At 48.1% G+C, this 21,285-nt stretch overlaps 1 protein-coding gene across 9 annotated transcripts in view; it reads right to left on the bottom strand.

Annotated features, from left to right (window-relative positions):
• LOC142897778 (plakophilin-4-like) overlaps positions 1 to 21,285 on the bottom strand; it is a 65,763-nt gene that overhangs the window by 23,030 nt on the left and 21,448 nt on the right. For 4 of the 9 annotated variants that reach the window (XM_076040336.1, XM_076040335.1, XM_076040339.1 and 1 more), the window contains 6 exons: positions 13,597 to 13,709; positions 8,813 to 8,847; positions 5,442 to 5,576; positions 4,873 to 5,066; positions 3,427 to 4,021; positions 2,179 to 2,205 (listed from right to left, as the gene is read on the bottom strand). In XM_076040336.1, coding sequence (XP_075896451.1) covers positions 2,179 to 2,205; positions 3,427 to 4,021; positions 4,873 to 5,066; positions 5,442 to 5,576; positions 8,813 to 8,847; positions 13,597 to 13,709 — 1,099 coding nt within the window. The remainder of the gene's footprint in view (positions 1 to 2,178; positions 2,206 to 3,426; positions 4,022 to 4,872; positions 5,067 to 5,441; positions 5,577 to 8,812; positions 8,848 to 13,596; positions 13,710 to 21,285) is intronic. The other 5 variants (XM_076040337.1, XM_076040341.1, XM_076040338.1 and 2 more) reach the window with 3 other exon arrangements.

Below are 21,285 nucleotides of genomic sequence, written 5' to 3'. Positions count from 1 at the left end.
AGAGGGTTAATGAGGCAGCCAGGGACCACCAGAGACCCCTCATCCAAGCATGAAAAAAAAAAGCTTTGCACACACGGACCAGGATTTTGGCAGAGCTGTGACCTGGCGAGGGGAGCAGAATCTACTCGACGCATATCTCCATTTCAGCAGAGACCTGAAAGTAGCGTCATTAGAACGAAAAAAGAAAAGAAAAACAGCGGTGGAGGAGTTCAATCCGTCTGCCTGCTGTCTCCTCTCCTCTTCCCCCGATAGAAGGGGCTGCAGTCACTCTCCAAACAACCAAAAAAAAGCATCTGCAAATTGTCAGGCAGAAATAAACGCACCGCTGTCTATCGAGGATGAATGGCCCACATTCCTGGTGCGTTATAGTCATTTAATCCCCCCCCCCACCACCACCACCACCCCTCCGCCTCGGCCCTCCTCCTCCTCCTTCTCCTCCTCCGGCTCCGACAGATTACACTTGGCAGAGGCGAGATGAAGGGCGGCGGCCCGCCGCATGGCCCCGCTCGGGAGAAACAAACACTTAAACGAATGCAGCTGACTGCCTTGAAGGAAGGAGGAGGATCCTCTCCCCTCGTGCACGGCAACGGAGAGACCATCGCCAGAAAATTGTATGCTGCATTTTAAAGGGAAAAAAAAAAGGGAGAGCGTGCCATATTTAAAAGTGCCATGGTGGCTCGGCTCGGCCCCGTGCATGTGCAGGAAGCAATTTCCTCCGGTTCTTTATCGTCCGGCTCTGATCTGACATGGACATCAGCGTTAATGGTCACATTATGAGGGACAATTTGTCTTAATTTTCTATTTTTGAGCGGCGCAGGCAGGGAAGTCGGGCTTCCTCAGGGGCGAGACAGGTGGGCCGCTGGGAGGAAAAGAGGGAGGGAGAAGAGAGAAGAGAGATGGAGACGGTGATGCATGGAAGTCCATGGAGGATAAAATGAGGGGAGTGTTAAAAATCCGTCAGAGGCCAAAGGGAGGCTGGGAAAAAGCGTGTTTTGATGGAGTCCGCCGACAGAAACAACACCAAGGTTGTTTCGGTGCTCTGATCATGTGATTCGACAATTTCCTCTCCCTATGGCTCGTGCAGTACTCCAGACAAATGGCTGTGTTGGAGGTGATGCTCCACTGGAGTGTTTGTGTGGGAGAAAGAGGGCAGCGAGACGGCACGGGAAAGAAGGACAGGTGAGGTTCTATTTTTTCAAGTGGCTGGCGTCGTGGTGCTTACAGGACAGGGATTGACGAGCCGTTGGGGTCGGCCCGAGTCGCCATCACTCATTGCCCTGTTTGATACATCTGCCGCCGCACCAGAACCATAAATATACCTGAAAACCAACGTGTGGCAGAAGGCTTTTCCTCTCAAGTAAAAATTGGCTTGCTTTTCACAGCCACAGCTTGTCACACCCTCAACAAACACTGTATTGGTTACAGTAGCTGCATTTCCATGACAGTTTTTCCCAAAATAAAAGCGATATTTCTAAAATTTCAACAAAGTACAATTGCCATTTGCTGGTGTTTCCATTGACTGGTGTGAAGCACATAAACCGTAAAAAAAAAAAATTCTCGGAAAATCTTGGCTTTTGTTTGTCACGTCCGCTGACGTGTAAATGCGAAAAAAGTGTTTTTACTCTTTTGCGATATACCTCAATATGGATACGTCTGAAAAAGCACCTCATGAGAGCGTCACAACCTTTTAGCCATATTTGAGAGGTTTTTCGTAGTTTAGGTGTTTTCATCACCTGTTTTTATTGCGATATTTAGGTTTTGCGCCATCTTTGGGGGTAATAGAAAAAAAAGCTAGTGGTAATAAAGTGCTCGCAAACGCTAGTGTCTGCTAGCTCGCTAACATAACCCTAGCTACAGAGGCATATGTTAATCAGCCATTAATGTCACTGTGCGCATTTTTGTATAATGGATTGTTGGCTTCAATGTCTTTGCCATCTGCAGCAAAAAAAGAGGAGAAGCAGTAATAGTAAGTCACTTTTACTACTGGTGCCTGTAAAACTTGAACTTAACACACTCAAATGGACACATGCAAAGGTACCAGCAACCAACGGAAACAACACTTTCACCAATAAAAAAACAACAACACAAACGTAATTAAACGTAATTAAATAAAAAACAAAGAAACATGCGCATGCAGCTGTATGCATTACGTGTACAATGAGAAGCGGGCATGTTCACCTTGAACGTCATCATCAACCAGGGCATCTGAGGAAATCGGGCAGCATGAGGCAAAGCAGAACATAGTCCATTAAGCTTTCGACAAAATAAAGTGGTGCGCTGGCTAAAATGTTTCTAGCGTCTGGACTCCGGAGGGAGGGAAACAGAAATGTCCTTAGATTGAGTGGAACGGCGCTCGCAGCCGCTGTCAAGGCCTACATCTCTTCCTCCTGCGGCTGGAAAGCCTTCGTACACACTGGGACCAGAAAAAAAGGCACTGATACGCAACAAAGACTGTGGTATGCATTATAATCAAAGTCCTTTTTTTCTGGCATCGCTACTGTAGGCCACTCAAACATGCGACACGCACTCCACGAACAGATCCGCTGGGACCTCTAAAGCTTGTTTTCCTATCTGTCTTGAAAGTGAAGGCTGAGCATCAATCAGCACCGACTGGCATCTTTATTATACAGTATGTTTGGCTTTATAGTGGAGGGGGGAAAAAAATGCCTGTTTGGCCAGACAACTGAACAGACCGACAGTTTTTTTATGCCTAGTTCTTAAAAAAAAAAAAAGCGCATGGAGGGAAACTCTTTAAATCATCACATCCATCATCAATGTTTTTTTTTTCATTAATAAGACTATCAACCTGTTTGAATTACCATAAAGCTCGCTGCACAGCCTTAAATATGGGTAGGGACGAACATTTATGTCAAACGCAAAATAAACCGTTGCCATTTATTAGTCTGGCGAGTGAATTTCTTAGCCTGTTCCTTTCAGACAGCAGTGCTACATGATCTGTGACCAGTCCTCTGTTTATCCAGCTTATATACATACACTACAACAATTTCTGAGAGAATTTGCTTCAGTGTATAAGACTTACTGTAGACCGGCAAAAAAACAAAAATGAATAAATACATTTTGGGGACTATTTGTCTCGACAACTGACTAGCTGTGTAACCGAGTCGGCCTTTTTTTTAAACCACCGAAATTGCCGCTCTGTGTTTTCTCTGCGGTATTTATAGACCACAATGCGAGTAATTATCCAGGCCCCTTGCACCACGCGGAAACACGCAATGACACGCGGTAATTTAGCCAGCTGTGCACTAATGGGAACACTAGCAAAACAATGAAAAGGGGAAAGGAGTGTAAAGGGTGCACTCACTACAAGACGGTAATACAAAACTGTAACAGTTAGAAAACAGGCCCACCATGGAGTTGTCTGTGTGTGTGTGTGTGTGTGTGTGTGTGTGTGTGTGTGTCCTGCACCTGTGAGGCTGCTGGGTCTCGCCATCCTCTCGTAGACGTCGTAACTCTGCGGTCCGTAGGGGTCGGTGCTGTGCATCAAGGAGCGGGGCAGCGTGGAGCTGTAGTGCTGCGGCACCGCTGTCATACTGGCCCGGACGGGCGACGACGAGTGGCTGGGCTGCTTGGTCAGCGGCGGGGTCACGCCGTCCACCATGGTCAGAGGCGAACCCATCCGCCCGGCCGAGACCACCGAAACCGCCGCCGCCGCCTGGTAGGGGGAGGTGTTGCGGCTGCCGCTGCCCGAGCGAGAGTTGCTGGAGCCCATGCGGCGCAGCGCGGCGGGCGAGTTCCTCTGCGTGGAGTAGGGCGAGCCGCCGCTGCCGCCGGTGGAGCCGGCGCGGTGGGCGGCAGAGGGCAGCGTGGTGGAGAAGATGCTGGAGAGGGGCTTGGGCTCGGCCACCACCGGTGAGCCGTAGGCGCTGCTGGCCGAGGCGCGCAGGGAGCCGCGGGACGGCGACACGCTGCTGGCGTAGGCCGGCGAGTGGGAGCGAGAAGGCACTGAGCTGACCCTCCGCATGGCCCGGCCCGGCGCCGCCGCCGCCGCCGTCACAGCAGCCTGCCAGGACAGAGACGGATGTCACATATGGACCCACGCGCTTTGTTCTCTCCGCGCCTGCAAAATCATTAAGCGCTCGTGTCCCACTGGACGGCTTTCATCGACTTTGCCGGCGACGCTGACAGGCTACACGGCCTCACGTCGCATGACACTAATTCATTCCAGGCCGAGGATTTTTTTTTTTTCTTCTTCTCAGGGCCACAATTATTCTGCCTCGTCCCCTCCGCCCCCCACAACCTCCTTGACGCTGGGTGGGGAAGTGCCATGTGGTTACACAGTGGTATGTGTGGTACGACGCTGCATGGGGCGGGGTCATGTTGCGGTAATACTGTGTAGCTTCTGTGCTTTTTGTCATTAGCTACACAGAACAATGCACCCTAGTTTGCCACTTAATTCATTCTCGATTAATTTAAGAAAATGCACAAACCAAAAAGCAACCATATAGTGTTGCTGCTATCCTTCCATGGCGGCGGCATTAACTTTCAAATCTGAGTTATCCATTTTGCCAACCTCCCAGTGATTGGCCACGTTGAGATGCCACTGGATTCCATAAGCAAACGGATGCTTTCAAGTTGTGACAAAACTTCTGCTTGCATCTGTTCAAATCTTGCACGTTTTGGTTTTCCTCCTGCCTTTTTTTTGGAAAAACACTTCCTGTTCCTTTACATAAACGCTCGCTATTGCCGCCGACCACCAATCACAAGCCTTAAACAGTGTCAACAGTAAGTCTGCTTGGATTCGATAGAGAGAAGGTCCTCTTGGTGGCCTTGCAAACTTTTCCGTCCCTTTACAATTTTTTGAGTCCCTCACCAGGCTGATGGTTCCATATAACACACAGCAATTAGCCGTACCTGTGCTGAAGCCTGGCCCTCGGCCCTGGCGCTCCTCCCCAGGGTGCCGGTGCAGGCGCCGGGGAAGGAGTGCTGGATCCTCAGCTCGGCCTTGCCCATGTTCTGGCTGCTGTGGTAGCCGCTGCTGGCGTCCTGGTAGCCGCTGTCCGAGTACGAGTTCATTTGCGCGGAGCTGTGCGAATTCCCCGCTGACCCTGCGGCGGGGAAATGAAACACAGAGGAGAGAAAAGAAGAAGGAGAAGGAGAAGACAGGCAACAAAATAAAAAAAGGGGGGAATTTTTCCTTGTGTGCAGACAGCAAGTAATAATGATAAATGGTCGTTAAATGAGAAAAAAAGATCTAGCCCGCAAGACAGTGCATCTTGGGACAGCGTATCGGGATTCACAATGTGCAAAGATCCATCTGTCAAAATTCAAGACATCTATGCAATTTATACAATGTCACTTAAAAACAACGGGGCTGAGCGGCAGCGGCTAAACAACTTAAAGAGACAGAGACGGGGGATGAGAGGAGAAACGACGACGACCACGAAGATGATGATGGTGATGGAAGGAAGGTAACAACAGACCCTCACTTTCATGGAGGGACGCCTGCTCTGGCGAGTAGAGAGACGCCTGCTCCGACGACCCCGTCCTCATGCGGTAGCCGGGCGAGTGCGAGCTGTCAGTCAGCCGAGACTTGGCGTCCCCCGAGGCGGAGACATCTGGGGATGACACGGCAGGGGAGGGGGAGACAGACAGAGGGAGTCAGAGGCAGTGGAAGGAAACAGTCGCAGATTTTTAGGGGCTTGAATGACAGCTGGCAAAAGGCTGCCAGTTCGGAGAAAAACAATGGCTATTTTTTTCTGTTTGTTTGTGCATTTTTTAAATGTCACACTGGGCGACACTCGGCTCTTTCCACCACTGTCCTTCCTGCTCTCAGCCGGCGTGACGACCAGGGTGGCGCAAGGGAAGTGGAATTAGCTCTCTAATGCTCCAGTTTGTGTTCATTCCCCCCACAATTGAAACCTTGTTAGCTGTGACCAGCATGAATGGGCAGGACTGCAAACACCAGGACAATAAGCAGCAGCAGCAGCAGCAGCAGCAGCAGCAGCAGCAATGCCCTGGTTGGTCAGCACGAGAAAGAGCGACAGAGACAGTTGAATCCCTGTGGGAAAAGAAACCTGTCTTGCTCCGTGAGCTGACCTGCTGACTAGATCTGCTTGGACAGACACTGACTGGCCTGATGGGTGTGACAACCTGACACCGTGCACTTCCTCCTCTGGAGGGACTCACAGATGGGACTCGGGCTACTTTTGACTCACCGAGTCACGTCATCGAGCGTCTTCAACGCCGAGCGCCTGCGCTCGAATGACAAAACTCAAACCTTTACATTGCCTAAAATCCTTATTTATGACCCGCCACCTACTGGACAGTGGCCATAGATCTGATAAATCTTACTTTGGGTGGTACGGGAGGGTTGTTACGAGTATTTAGAGCGCAACAAACGGGCAGTTCTGCAGCGTCAAACAGCGTTTATTGGGCCCTTTAATCATAAAAGATGACCTGACTGAGCAAATCTTTTGCCTTCATCCATTCTGGCTGTGACTCAGTGTCTGGTACACAGCGGGTCGTCTCACCACAGGGTTTGCCCCCCCCCCCCCGCCTTTTTTTTTTTTTTAATACCGAGCCGTGACCCTGTCTGACGAATGAGATGTCAAAGACAAGGGAGGGAGTGGAAGAAACAGAGAGGAAGAAGAAGAAGAAGCTTATTTTCTTTCTTCAATGGATGACGACGGCTTCCAATATCCAGTGACGGATGTGACCATCAGTCGTCTCTGCGTTAACGTCACGTGGCAAAAGACATCAGTGTTGATAGCTCCGTTTATAATGTGACCCATCTGGAAGAGTGCGCACGTGTCTCATGAAACCCAGACTGCTTCTTTTGCCAATGTCTCCAGCTCTTTGTGATGTCACAAAGGGCACTGATCCTTCACTGGCACGACTCCTGGCTACCAATCGGCCAGATGTTCGCTCCACCCATGTTTTTTTATGTCGTCTTGTCAACGTAGAACCACCTAAACAGTGTCAGGAGATTAAAACTAATTGTTTTTGCTTGAGGCTGCAAACAGAGGGCTAAATATGCAGCTTTGTTGAGAACCATACAGTTTGTTTGGCTGATCAACTGCGCAAGATCCATACGCTGAATTCCCCCCAAAAAATAATGAATGGTACGTAAAAATACTGTTTTCGACATTAGTATATAAACTCATCGGGTATAATTTTCACAAATTATTTCTCCCAAAGACTAAAGAACAACTTCCCCGGTCTTGCACATCCATTCTACTATAAGACTGTGAAAAAATGACTCTGACAGGTTCGACTATCAGAGCGGAAAGGGAATAAACTTCCAGACGAAAAAGGAGGCGACGCAGAAAGTGAGAAAACTTTTTTTCACCGCTCCGGCCTATTTGTCTTTTGGTCCTTGCGGAGGCGAGGCGCGACCGCATCGACGTTTCCCGCGGCTCAGATGTTTGTTTGTTCAGTCAGCAACACTTTGACTCCAGACACTCAGCCACGTCTTGTGCCCACAAGGACTCCCCACACGGAACAGCGCCCATTATGACCCTGTGCCACACAGCCGCTCTTTAAATTCATCGAAAAATTGGGGCGGAAGGGAGGAAAGCACATTAGCACATCTGATGACCATTCATCATCTACAGTACAATGAAAAATCAATAGAAAGGAAAACAGTAATTGTGATTAGTCCCTGTCCCTGCTGCAACACTTATCAAATCCATTCAGTGAGGAAATGTATGGGAGTGGGGGGCAGGGGGGCAGCAAATGAGAAAACGGCGGCGGTATTAATATTCCCGGTGCGTCGGTACAACTCGAACCCTCTCCTCCCCCCCCGGAGGCCTCTTCTGATGGGATTGACAATAAAAGATTAATGACCATTGCAGAAAAATCGCTAAGTTCCACTACGCAATTAATAAGCCATGAAATACATTAGTATATTCAATTCATTATCTGTTCTGCGCCGCGCAGCCTTTAAAAGGGCGATCTGGGCTAAACAAACACGGAGCGGTCTGAGGGAGGGACGATAGCGGCCGTATAAATATTACAGCCACAACACACGCGTCCTTTCCTGGGAACCTGCTCGTGCATGCGCAAACACGCACCGTCCCTTCTGCCAATATTTGGCAGCGGCTGCGTTTCTATGGACTGGAGTATCCTTGATTCGCCTCCTGTCATTTGTTTTTATGTCTTTTTCACACAAACATCAGAACCGGATTTCCATGGCCTGAAGAGTCATCCTGGTTTGGAGGAACCTGGGTTTGCTGGAACCTCTAAAGAAAACAGCATGCAGTAGCACTTCTAAAGAAAGTTTTATCGTTAATGCTGACAGCTGCTGAATGGCTGCACATTAATGATGTTATATGACAATAAATTAAACACTGTATACAGTATGTAATAACCAGTGGGACATAAACTTTTAAATATCACTCATTTAACATTGTTGTGGTTGTTTGTGCTTCAAAGAAATACACTTTAGTGACACGTGCACATACACTGGTGTGGAAAAAGGTTATTGGACACCTCCTGCATTTGTGATGTATTGTACTGTGCTCAGAATTGGTCTTGAGTTTGCAAGTGCAGTTTATTTTAGTGCAGTCGTCAACAATTACCGTCCAGCTCACTAGTGGGTGTGTCAGCAGAATGACTTTGTCCCTTGCAACACAGGAGCACAACAACTACTAGAATTAAGTGTTCTTATTTTGTGTTCAATAAACAACAAAATCACTTCCACTGGTTGCGCCTCTGATGCAGCCAACATCTTTAAAAACACACAAAAATGATCTGGCAAATGTTTAAAATGTTTAATTACTAATATGCATCGCGCATGCAGCCAAAGACGTCGCTACTTTTCATTGGTCACTTTCACGCCGAGCTGACGTACCTGCTGTTCTCCAGGGCAGGGACTTCTCCGACGAGCTGTGTGGACAATGAAACAGACAGAGGGAGAAGAAGTGAGCACATTGGCAGCAGAGTCAGTCAAATGCACTGTATGTGAGTGAATTCATCTGGAGGAGGCGACGCCGCAGTGTAATATTTCCTCTCCCGGGGACCTCCACTGCAAGGTCACAGATGGCGATCGCTGAAACAGCTCGAGGTTCATAACGCTTGATGTTTACAAATCAGAAGTCCGCCCCTGTCATCTGTGTTTATGGCGACCCCAAGGCACACGCGGTGACAGGGTTTCGTCAAAAATCATAATAAAGCGAGACAAGAGAGGACCGCAGGCCGGCTCTTCTCCAGCAGCTACTGAACGTCCCGAGAAAAATAACGTGCAAACGGCCTGAAAGTGAGCAGAGCGACCCCTGCAGCGAATCGCAAGAGATCATCGGGGATGTTTGCGCACAATGGCTTTAAAAGCTCGCAGCCTTGACGAGCGTACATGCCCGGCGTACGTGCATCAGCGTTGCAGTGTTGCGCACATGAGACGCTAGGCGACGGAGGAAAATTGATTGGATGAGGCCAAGGATAGCAAAGACGAAGACGGCGGCCCCAGAGGAGGAGGGCCGGGGGGCTCAGGGTGGAGAAAACACCTGGAACGGGGGATGGGCGGGGGGGTGGGGTGTCAAAAATCTGCGAGAGGTATCAGCATTCCTTTGTGACATCACAGGGGGACGTTTTCGAGAATCAGGTTGGGCCTTTTTCAGAAATTTGCTGACTGACTGACGTTATCTTTTCTCAGGAGTTCAATGAGAAGGAACACAGCAACACACTACTGTTGTTGATGGAAACGACTTGTAAAGTGTGTACTGCACAATATGGGACCTTCACTGTCAAAGTGTGGAGCAGAACTGAAGAGTGGGAAGGGTTTAAACTTGGCGTCAAGAGGAAAGTCACACAGGAAACAAAAATACAGAAACACAGCAGAACTTTGTGCAGTTCCGTCTCACTCCACAGTTCCGCCTCACTCCACAGCAACTGGACTTACAAACACAAGGTTATCCAGCAACTAAACCCTGACATGAGGAATCCATGGTACTGATGTGGAGAGGAGGCGGTGGAGAAAAAACATGGTTTACAATGTGACACATTGACTAATCAGTAAGTAGTGAAAATCTCCTGGTGCCACTTTGACTTTTCACGCAGGTTAATTCAACACCTTGCCACGTGTCGTCTGTCTTTACGACTCTCTCCTGCCTCTCCAATAGAACCTTGTTTCCCTGAATGTCGTCCATATGTCAATGAACAAGCGGAAAAGCGAGGTCAGCCCGGTTCCCGGCTTCAGAGCACGCTTTGTATCCTCGTGCCCTTCACTCCAAAGTCTTAACGAACATAAAGTATGATTCCAAGAAGGATGTAGGTGTCAAAAGGAGATGTGAGTCGCACTCGGCTTCACCCAATATATTACGGCGCTAACGAGGCCTCTGTAGCGAAATAAAATGCAATTTCAACAGCCGTCTGACAGCTTTCCCCTCCATGTTTTTATTTCTGACCTCAGGAAATGAAAGTCATCTTCCATTTTTCAGGGCCACTTTTCAAGGTTGATTATCCCTACAGCCGGGGAGTCAACGAAGGCCGCCGTGTACCCGATAATCACCTTCAAAGCACCTGATGGTGAGACCACAGGCGCTTTCCATCTAGTTGTGACTCAGAAGAAAGGCTTGAAGTATCACAGCTTTCAGAACAAAGCGAGTTTAAACCACTTCAACCACAGCAGCAAGATGGACTAGCGTGATGCTGCATCTTTCAGAAAGGAGGGGGGGGGGGGCATGCACGAGGCGGAGTCTGATATCCATCCCCTGGTGAGCTCATCCAAATGAAGGCGGGTGGTCCAGCACTCCAGTCCTATCCTGGAGGCGTCGTGAAATGCAGCCACTCCCAACGCAGCAAGTGTCCCCACTTCTACTACGGTCGTCCTGCGGAGCTATTGAGCTCAGAGATAATCTCCATTCACACACAAATAGCCGGCGACGGCTGTTTTATTGGCGTCGCCCTGCTTTTAACAAAGCGTGAAGCCAGTACGACGCGTCTTTCTATTGTGACGGTGAATGGAGGCTGGATTCTGGTGCCCTCGAGGGAAAACGTGACGGGGCTCGCACTCGCTAGTGTCCCAGAGTGTGAAACTTCTCAAAGACAAACCTGGTCAATTGTTTTCAATTTCAATCATTTAAACTAATAATGAGAGACTCAAACGCAAAATTCACCCAAAAACAGGCTTTGCAACATCTAAAAAAAAGGCCTAAAAACTTGTGGGGAAACATAATTTTTCATTATTATTATTGAGCCCAACAACCGATCAGCGATTTCTACATGTTGTTGTGAAGCCAAATACTAAAAGTACAGATTTTCTCTCATCCAATCAGTGAAGACAATGAGCCAAAGTCTCTTGTTTTAAATCAAATAGCAGGTACCTCTACAGGAAGTCACTATTTTCAGTAAACACAGACACTGCTGCCTGCACTATAATTATTCTAAAATTCATGGCAGGGTCCATTCATTTCCAAACATAGATGTGTGACATGATTGTGTAGATGCGGTTGATGAAATGGAGGTCCAAGCCGCAGCGCGACTCGATGGGGAAATGAAAGTAAAAGGGGAGTATTTTGAGGGTGCCGTCGCTCAGGCCCTTTTGGGAAGCAGTCAAGTTGCTCTCTACCAGCATCGCTATAATGAAATAAGGTGGGAAAGGGGAAATGGATCATCTAACTCTTGAACGCCACAGTATGCCGATAATAGAGGGGTGCTTTTTGCTTTTATGTAGGTTGGAGAGCATAAACGCTCTCTCAGGAGGAGGGTGGGGTGGGTAGGAGGTGGGGGGTGGGGGGGTGGGTGAATGATCAAAAAGCTGAACGAGATCACAGCTGCCGCTACTCGGGCCAAGTATTGTGTGTTTATCCTTGTTGCACAGCGGCCAATTCGGTGAGACCCAGAGCTGACACTTGCTGTTAAAACACTCATTAATATTAACACCACACAATGCTGTTTTTGAAGTGTTTCTTAGGCTCTTTGTTCTCCTCTTAAGATGCATGCGTGTCTCCTCTTTGCCATGCAGGTGTACATGAGCCATGGTGAGTCATGGTGCCTGCGTGTGTGTGCGCACAACACAGCTGCCCCACGCTGATTGCTGTGGTTGGGGTGGGGGATCATCAAGCTTCCACCGTGTCATCACAGTAACCGACACCTTCTGCAGCAGCGGGGCACCGAGATGACGAAGCCGGTCTCACCCCCAGGTCTCCAACATTCAAACTTTGCATTTGGCTGTGAAACGGTGAGACTGGGTGTTTTTGGTTCACTACGTTATAAAAACCTTCATTTTTTTTTTTTTTTCACTATTTCGCTCTGCTGTCCTTCAAACAAGCAAATTACCTGAAAGCAACCATCTTAGTAATAGCCCCTTAAAAATCTGACCATTAAGCAATCTCTTCGAAGTCACAGTCGATTAACCTCTATTCTAATTTCCCTTGCCACTTCGGTAAATTACTTTTTTTTTTAAATCAGGAATTAAAAAAAGAAAAAGTCACGTGCATTACCCACTTCGTAAATGCTGCCAGAAAACGGGAACGCAGCAGAGGGAACGGCCTTGTACATTTTAAAACAAACACATTCACAAGTCTTCACATTCACAACAATGATTTCTATCTTGACTCGCACTCGCCGCAACCGGTCCCGCGTTTGACGCGGCGGCGGAGAGCTAACGCAAGATCAGTGTGGGACACTTTCTGAGGTCCTCGGCGCCATATTGAGCCGTACGAATGGAAGTGACACGTCTGAGCTGCAGCAGACAGGACAGAATGTGTGGCCACTGAGGTGTGATGATCGCCGCCGCAGCTGATGAAGTGGGAATTAGTTTCCCCGAACAGACTCAAAAGGGACTTCCACGCTCGGCTCCCGCGCCAACGGTGCCGCCTGACTGGGCAAACAACACTCCACACCTTTGAGCACATCCGCACACACGCTTTCATCGCCTTTTTTCCTTTTTAAAAAAAAAAAAAAAAAAAAAAAAAAATCGCAGTTTAAAGGTCCCACTTCATGCTGGATTCACTTTAGTCATTTTATGTTCTTAACAACGCCTGCAAAACATTCAACAGTGTTTTTGGTTTTTTTGTCGCTTGCTCTGCATTCCAGGAGACACTGACTGGATCTGGATGCCAGCCCTTTGTGATGTCATGAAAGGCAATCGCAAGCTTCAACCAATCAAAAGGTTATGGAAAAGAGTCATTAACATCATGATCATTCTATATTTACTGAGGTGACATTTCTACTTTTAGTTTGAGTATTTTTAAACACCATTGCGCAGTGTTTCAAATGGCATCAGGCATTATTAGCTTTAGCAGGAGGCTAAAACCAAGCATTTTTCAGCAAAGGCTTCAAACAGGGGGCTAAGTATTCTGTTTATCTGGTGATCTTTAATTGCTATTTTGTGCTGCTATGAGAAATTAAAGTTCAATAAACTTATTATGAAACCTTATATGATTGTATTATATTATTCAGGCCAATATGCTGCACTGAACATGAGGAGGAAATGCACGTGCAGTCCAATCAGATGCAGGCACACACGGTCGTTCCGTCACCGCACCATAAGGTTACACTATGGAGAACGGTCCATGCTGTGAAGGATGTAGGAGCCATGTGTTGGATTGTGACTGCCCAGGCGTGCGTGCCCGCGTTTGAGTGTATGTGTGTGCGTGTGTGCGCACACACGTGTCCGCGCGTGTGTCTCCGCATTACCTGCTGCTACCAGCGCCTGGCGACTCGGCCCCGAGTCTGCATCTTTCCAGCTGACTGGCCACAATCTGCCTCTCCACTTCCAGCTCCCTGGTTAGCCGCTCAAACTGGAGCTCCTGCAAACAGACACACAAGCCAAAATATATATATATAAAAAAAATAAAAAAAATCAAGGGTCCAGAAATATGCTCTCGTCTCACAGCGCGGCGATGTACTTTTACTGTCATACAAGAATGAGAGGCTGACAGCTTTGCCTCACAATGTAGGTTAGCGATGACACACAAAAGGAGCGATAGATGCTGCAAATAGGGGGGGGGGGGGGGGGGATAAGTTGCCAATGCACATTTGCACAAAGGCAAAGTGTCCACATGTACGGACATTCTCTCTCACACACACACACACACACACACACACACACACACACGTGTATAGACCTGCTACCTACCCCCCCCTCCAGCCCACACAGAGAGATAAGCACCACTTCAGTGGGTGATATTTAGCCTTGGTGGCACTGTTCCTATGGGAGTCCTGAAGAAATCAGCATTCAACTAATTATCCAGCCCGAGCAAAGCTATTACTTGCACAGCACTCTGGCTTCATGCACTGCGTCATGACACACACACACACACACACACACACACACACACACACAGACACACACGACACAAAAGAAAGGTCCTGTCTGTATTTGCACGCACGCACACACACGCATGCATACATAGATACATTTTTAGCATCTTTCGCCACTTTACAAGCATGGCAGCCTAAAAGAGGATCTGCACTGCAGCATTAACGCTGTTGTTGCTCTTTTGAAAAGGCCTCAGCCGCCATAACTCCTCGCCTTGCAATCCGTAGCTGTTACTTATAATGTGCATTACCACGGTCAATTACACACACTGCCAGCTGCGCTCTCTGTCTCTCTCACACACACACACACACACACAGGCACACACAGACTCTCAAGCATCTCTGCGACCTGTCCGAGGAAGTTTGAGTCACTCGCAGGCACCGAGCCCAGCCTACTTTTCACACCATCGCTCCCCAGGGACGGGGTAGCGCTGAAATTTCTCCTTTACATTGTGGACATGCTCTATTTACCCCTCCCCCCGCCACCGAGCCACTGCTTTATACCCTCCACCACTCTCCTCCACCCCAGCGGAGGATTGCGTGAGGCTCGACTGCGGAGAGATGTATGGAGGGAGTGAAAGAGAAGGAAGGAAAACTGCGAGAACCCGTTTCCTCCATACAGAGGCTCCCCCCCTCCTCATCAGAACTGGGATGCAAAGCCACAAGCAAATCTGATTATATCTTGTGCCTCACACACGCATGCAGGAGATAAGAGGAGAAAAACCTTTGCGGGATTGGAAAACGGTCGTCCCCGAGCGATTAGGAAGGACACAGATATAATAACTTAGGAAAAGCGACACAGTTTTGACACGTTTCCGCGTTCGACCCTCAGAGACAGAACAATCAGAGCGCGTCAGCGTCTTATTGTTTGCCAGAGATTTGCCCAAACAATACTGCACAAATGAAGCGACGACAGTCCCTGTGAAAGTGGAAGAGCGATCAGGTGCTTATTTCCCAGCTGGCAGCTTTCCAGAGGGGCCGACTTGCTTCAGTTTCATTAACATCGATTGGCGGACGAGCTCCATTCACAATTCCACTTTGAACCCGCTGTTCATTCTAAAGACGGTGATTGTGACAGGTCGTTTTTTTGTTTTTTTTTCTGGTGTCAAACCCCGAGACATTCAAAGGATTCATACAAGGCTCGAGCAGAGGCTGAGGGTCACCAAGAAGAAGAAGAAGAAGAAGAAAAAAGAATCTGAGATGTGTCAGTGCTGAGTACTCTACGTGTCCTAAGTAATTGTAAGTGTGTAAACTTGTTGGCCATCTAATCTTACGCTGTCTAGATATTCCAGCATTTGGCTGTCAAACATTGACACTGTGCGTCTGAGAACATCAACTGGCTTGCAGAAGAAAAACGCAACAGTGGTCTAACTTATTGATATTTTCAGCAGACTCACGCCGACATCTTGGCCCGCAGCTTGACTGAGCTCCAGGGTTAAACCCTACTAACGACACACCCTGTGAAAGAGTTAGTCGCTCGCGATTGCTTTTTTTGTTGGTCGTCGTCTTGAATGTGTAGCCGAGGAGACAGGGCGTCTGCTGGCTCAGCGCAGTAAGAAAATGACCTTACGGAGGAAACAAGGGAAAAGAGTTGAGGTTAAGCCGACGATGAATAAGAAAGGGAAGGCAGAATAATAGGGACAAAAGGTTGAGCTGCACGAGCTGCGGGCTGCCGGCGGAGAGGGAGCCAGAGATCTGGAATTAGTCCAGTATCTGGGAGAGAATGCAAGGTGAAAGTGACAAGGGGGGGCGAGAGACAGAAAAAAGGTATAATCCGCGCGGACACATGCAGATTAAAGAGGCGGGAGGAGGGAAATTTTACACGTTCAAGATTTGAATAACTAAATCCCGCTAGACAGCGAACAGCGTATGGTCACATGTGGGAGCTGAACATGGATGTATGATTATAAGAACTGGATACCGGACTGGCAATGTGGCAGCGCGCCGATTTCTCCCAGTGGATACTCGAGGTACTGCAGCAAAAAAAAGCCCATGGGCCCAAAAAAGCATTTTTCCCACAGACCGCAATACAAAAATAAACGCCTCTGAAATGGCTGACAGGACGACTGTGACCTGAAACGTGATTCATAGGCAATCGTTCTACTGAACAGTTATGCTCTTTTTTGCTTGATGGGTCCATTAATGCGGAAGTCAAACACTTTTTCGGCGTATGCGCTGATTGAGCAACTTCATTGCAACGAATGGGCCGCCATCTTGGACTCTGGGGGTGTAGCTAAACTCCGCTAGATAGCGAACAGCACATGGTCACATGTGGGGGCTGAACCCTCTACTCTACTCTACTCTACTGTACGTTAGAGGACATATTTGTAGAGGGCAAATATTAACCGGTCAAAAAAGAAAAAGTCCCTTTCCAACCAGGACGAGGTTGATAGTCGGGAGCTTTCACACTGCCAATCATCGTAGCAACGGGTCGTTTAGTGCGGGACAGACGACAACGTCACAGCGGCTAATGGCGGCGGCACAACCGGTGATTACTGAGCTCATCACACCCTGTAATATGTCATAGAAAGATTAGGATCGGGGTTGGAAAGAGCAGTCGGGAACCATTCTGCGGATTCACAGACACAGGATCGAGGTCCGTAATACCCGCTTGTGCTCGGCGGTAGATTGAAAACAGTCATTTTGCCGGAGCGCCGGAGCCGGAGCGCCGGAGCCAACTGCTGACTTGATCGGTCGTCTTATCGGGGATCTGAGATCCGCGTGTACGCTACGTGTCAAGCCATTCTGCAGTTTTGCAACCGTGCAATAATTTCCTCGGGATCAATATCGTTTTATCTCATCTTATCTAACACCGACACCAGGAACGGTGGGAAAATATTCCAGCATTAAGGAGACTATCAGGATGGTTCAATGCTGCGTATGATGGGGAGAGCGCTCAGTTATTTGGGATGCGGCACTTTTTAGGGGGAAGCGTTCCAAAGAAAACCTGTGGCCCCTGGAGAAATAAACACCTGCAGCGTTTCTTTTTTCTTCTGACCTTGCAAAATGGAAAGATTCCTAAATCTTATCTCATAGGTCCACCTGGTGGAGAGGGTTCACGGAAGCTGATTGGGCGAAACCTCTTCGTCATCGGACTTGAGAGGAACCAAGTCAGATTCAGTGCTGCTGGTTGAGCTCCAATGTAAAATCTCGCACAGCAACTTTGAGATTAAAAAGAGGGTTTTATCTTCGCTATTGTTTTAATCTCCCGGAACATGTTGACTGGCGACAATACAAGATGGACCAAAACCGTTTTATTTGCATCCAAGCAAAGACGCAGATCTCCCATCTCCTACGCCGCTATTCTCGGCCCGCCGTCTCCGCTGCTCCTTTCTTCTAAGCTCATTATCCAACTGTTTTATTTGGCAGAGTGTCACCTAACTCAAGTCCTGCGAGTTTGTCTCAGGAAAAAAACCCAGCCTCATTACTCCTCGGCGGCTGCAGGCAACAAACGCGAAATGCCGCGACTTTAACGCCGCTCACAAAGTCGGCGCCGCCGCCTTCTGTCCCGCTGATGAGACGCTGTTTGACTGTGATCGAGCGCGATCAAACATCTGCGACGCCGAGTGTTTGTTTGTCAGCCCTGATGGGAAGACATGCGCCGGGAGGTGGGAGGTGGGAGCAGGCAGGCATTTAGTCTGGCCAACGTTGTGGATGAGTAGATGCAGCGCACCGTCACCTTTCCAGGACGGAGATGCTTCGCCCTGAGGCTCTTCAGTCCGCAGTCTCACCGACAGTTTTAGAATCTGTGCAAGGTTTTGCTCAGGGAGAACGTGCAGACAAAGACACACGGCCGCAAAGAGCAGGTATATTTCTGGCAATTAAGGATTTATCTGACTCATTGTCTTAGTGAGATCAGTATTCTCCAGATGTCTCCCTGCAGTTTTTGCTTACTCCTAATATGTATGACCTTATTCTGACTGAAGCGAGAATAAACGGGTGGTGCCCTACTTGGAATATAGGCAGAAATGTGTTCATACTAAAATATGTCAAAAACATGCCAACACAAACGAGGTTGTGTTACTGGTTAACTGGTTGTATACCATGGTTAATTAGTTGTGCAGACTGGTTAGCTGTTCTTAACGCCTCTTTGATTCCTTCATGCTTGCATTTTACAAAAGAATTTAGGGAGATCATTTGTTTTTAAATTCACAACTCAATTCCGCTGTTGTTTTGACCACGGAGGGGCGGGAAGATTGAAATATGGGTAGAATTTTTTACGCGCCTGACAGCAAAGAGCTGCGTCCCCGCATGGACCCTGATCTGCTGAATCCAGGACATGACTGTCTGTCGTTAGTAAGTAGGGCTTATGGTTGCCATAGGGAGAGAGAGAGCGAGGGAGAGAGAGAGAGCACAAGGCTCTCTAAGTCGCTGCGTGTTCCATCCGTGTCCACCGACACAAAGCAATTCAACATAAAGATAAAGACTGAGCACAGCACTACTGACGACTTAACTCCGGGCCTGAGCGTATTTAAAGAGTGCGGGCCCAGTCCCTGCCGGTTCCCGGAGGACAATGGGTGGTCAGCTTCCCCTGTACCAACAAGCCGCCCCTGCGTGTTTTTATTTGCCATTACGCTTAGCTTGTCGAGGCTGCAGTTCCAGAGCTGATTCAGATCCTGTCCCCCTTGTGTCCTCAGACGGGCCCTAAAGAAACAGATGACACACGGCAGCGGACCACGCGGCCAATATTCAGGACCTCTGTCGTCATCTTTATGGATGCTGACACCACAGGAGCCCATCTGAGAGGCCCGCAGTGGCCTCTGCTCGCTGCTGGTTCAGCACCACGGCGTCGCAGCAGATAGGAAAGTCTCCAGTGTGTATATTATAGTATAAGTATGAATTATTGCTATATTATAAGACTATAAAAATGTTATAAATATATATTACAAAGAAACCTAAGATGTGGTATGGGTTGCCATGATGGGATTTCTTCGGTGAATGTTGTCTTGTATTTGGAGAACCTGAGTTGCAGGCTTGAATGTCCATGAAGCTGCATGTTATTTAATATTTGATGTGTTTTAGTTTTAGTGTGTAACTTCCCAGTTCCCGTTCATTCGCTGTTGCGTTTTTCTGTGATAACTAACTTGAGTTTTCTGGCTGACTTTACAGGTGAAATCATAGGGTCAAAACAATATAACCAAAAATGGTCAAATAGGCAAAATTGCACAGCTTGCCCATTTGAAACAACTGTAGTGTTTGAAAAATGGCACTTTTCTCTTTTTCCTGTCTTAATACATAAAAATCTCTTTGCAAACTGTTTGAACTGATCAGGGAAAAAAAACATATTTTTTCAACGAGACAAGTTCACAAGTTACATTTTCACCCGCACGCTCGAGCAGCTTAATATCTTTATACACAAATTGCAGAAGGAATGAAATTGATTTTGTGTTATTCACAGTTTGCTCAGGCTTTCTGGTTGAATCAATTTTTGCCCTCCGGCTCCAAAGTTGGATTAACAGGGCAAATGTATTGAGGCACTGTGCATACAGTACTTGCGAGTTCTAGATAAACATATGCAGAGATCATTGATTCAACCAATTGACCGTAAATTCAGCTTGTTTAACGGGAGAGGCGCCGCTGACCAACCATTGCACTGTTCACTGTGCAGAAGCCTGATTTCCCTTTTTAAAAAGAAGAATCTGGCAGCTTCGCACAAGCCACTTATACATTATGACAGATTGCAATAAGCTAATTAAATACTGATGGTGTGTAAAATTGAGCTCCAATATTCCTTGTGACTAAACACCTCCTGATGGAACGGAGCAACAGCGATAAACACAGGTCTCTCGTCGGCCAAATCTTTTTCACTCACTGTCCAAATCACACAGTCAATCAACCCCCGACTGTATCCTTCCTAGTGAGTCTATAAGCCCATGTGCGCCTGTGTGAATTGAGTTTGGATCTGGCGGGGGGTGGGGGGGGGGGGGGGGGGAATGCGCGTTCATCATCGCAAATGTTTAGATCCGATTTGCCTAAGAAGGGCAGATGGCATTTTCCCTTTTTGCCAAAGCCGGGGATTCGCTGGAAATATGTTTGTTCATTAAAGCGGCGACGAGGCTCGACAGCTCTGCAGCCTCGCTGCAGCACAGCAGAGCTGCTGCACCGACAATAGTGCACAGTGGGAGAATGACAGTAGAGGTTAAAAGGATTTCTGCAGCGGCGGCGGCGGCAACAGAGAAGCCGGTCTGAGGTAGAAGGTAGGAGAGGACGGCGGCCTGTGAGAGCTGCGTGGGTGAGCGGAGGGGAGGGAACCGCGCTGTGCCATTTCTCCGGGAAAAAAGAGAGGGAAAGAAAAAAAGAAAGTGTCGCAAAGTCACCTTGTTCGAGCTCCAAGGCCCGGGGATGCAAACTGCAGCGTCATCCTACCATGAAAGAATTACAATAACGGGCAAAGTTAGAAAAGCATTTAAGGGGGGTGTTGGGGGGCGTTCGGCGGCGGCAGGCAGGCAAGCAGGCAGGCAGGCAGAGCTATAGGTGCATCTGAGAGAGAAAATTGCTCCGCCAGCCACGACTGCAGCCGGCGAGGCTTTTCTACTGTATAAGCTGATAACGTGACAAGAGGCTACACACGGAGGAGGGGGAGGAAAAAAAAAAAAAAAAAAAAACCCGTTGGCTTCGCAGATAATGGAAAGGCCACATAACAACAGAGAATCCTTTCTGTTGAGATATTTAATATGTTATTGTGAGAATGTAGTGCATAACTGTGGAGGTGGAAATTAGAAAATAAATAAAATCGTGTTGCATGTGTTGGATTCAAGGTGGCGCAAGATAACGGTGCTATGTGTGTTGGGCTCCAACTAAATACGGATTTTCAATACATTGAGCAGTGTTCACTGCTGGTTTCCACTCCTCTGCATCCATGTGCAACTTTAGAAATGTGTGCGTGCCAAGGTCAACATCAGTGTCAATAGGAGCAGAGTGCACACTCACGGCTAAAAACCTGCTTCGGCAATTAAGGGGTTGACTCTGTTGCTCACTGGCAGCGGATCGTTTCGCCAACCAAATCTTAACACGCACAAGTTCCAGGTGATTTTTCAAATCTCACCCTTATTAACTGAAACACGC

This window comes from Nelusetta ayraudi, unplaced genomic scaffold, assembly GCF_046127955.1.
Source record: "Nelusetta ayraudi isolate G7.1 ecotype Tasmania unplaced genomic scaffold, CSIRO-AGI_Nayr_v1 ptg000060l, whole genome shotgun sequence".
Taxonomy (NCBI): Eukaryota; Metazoa; Chordata; class Actinopteri; order Tetraodontiformes; family Monacanthidae; genus Nelusetta; species Nelusetta ayraudi.
The sequence above is the reverse complement of the archived record's forward strand: the minus strand, read 5'-3'. Positions and strand labels throughout refer to the sequence as shown.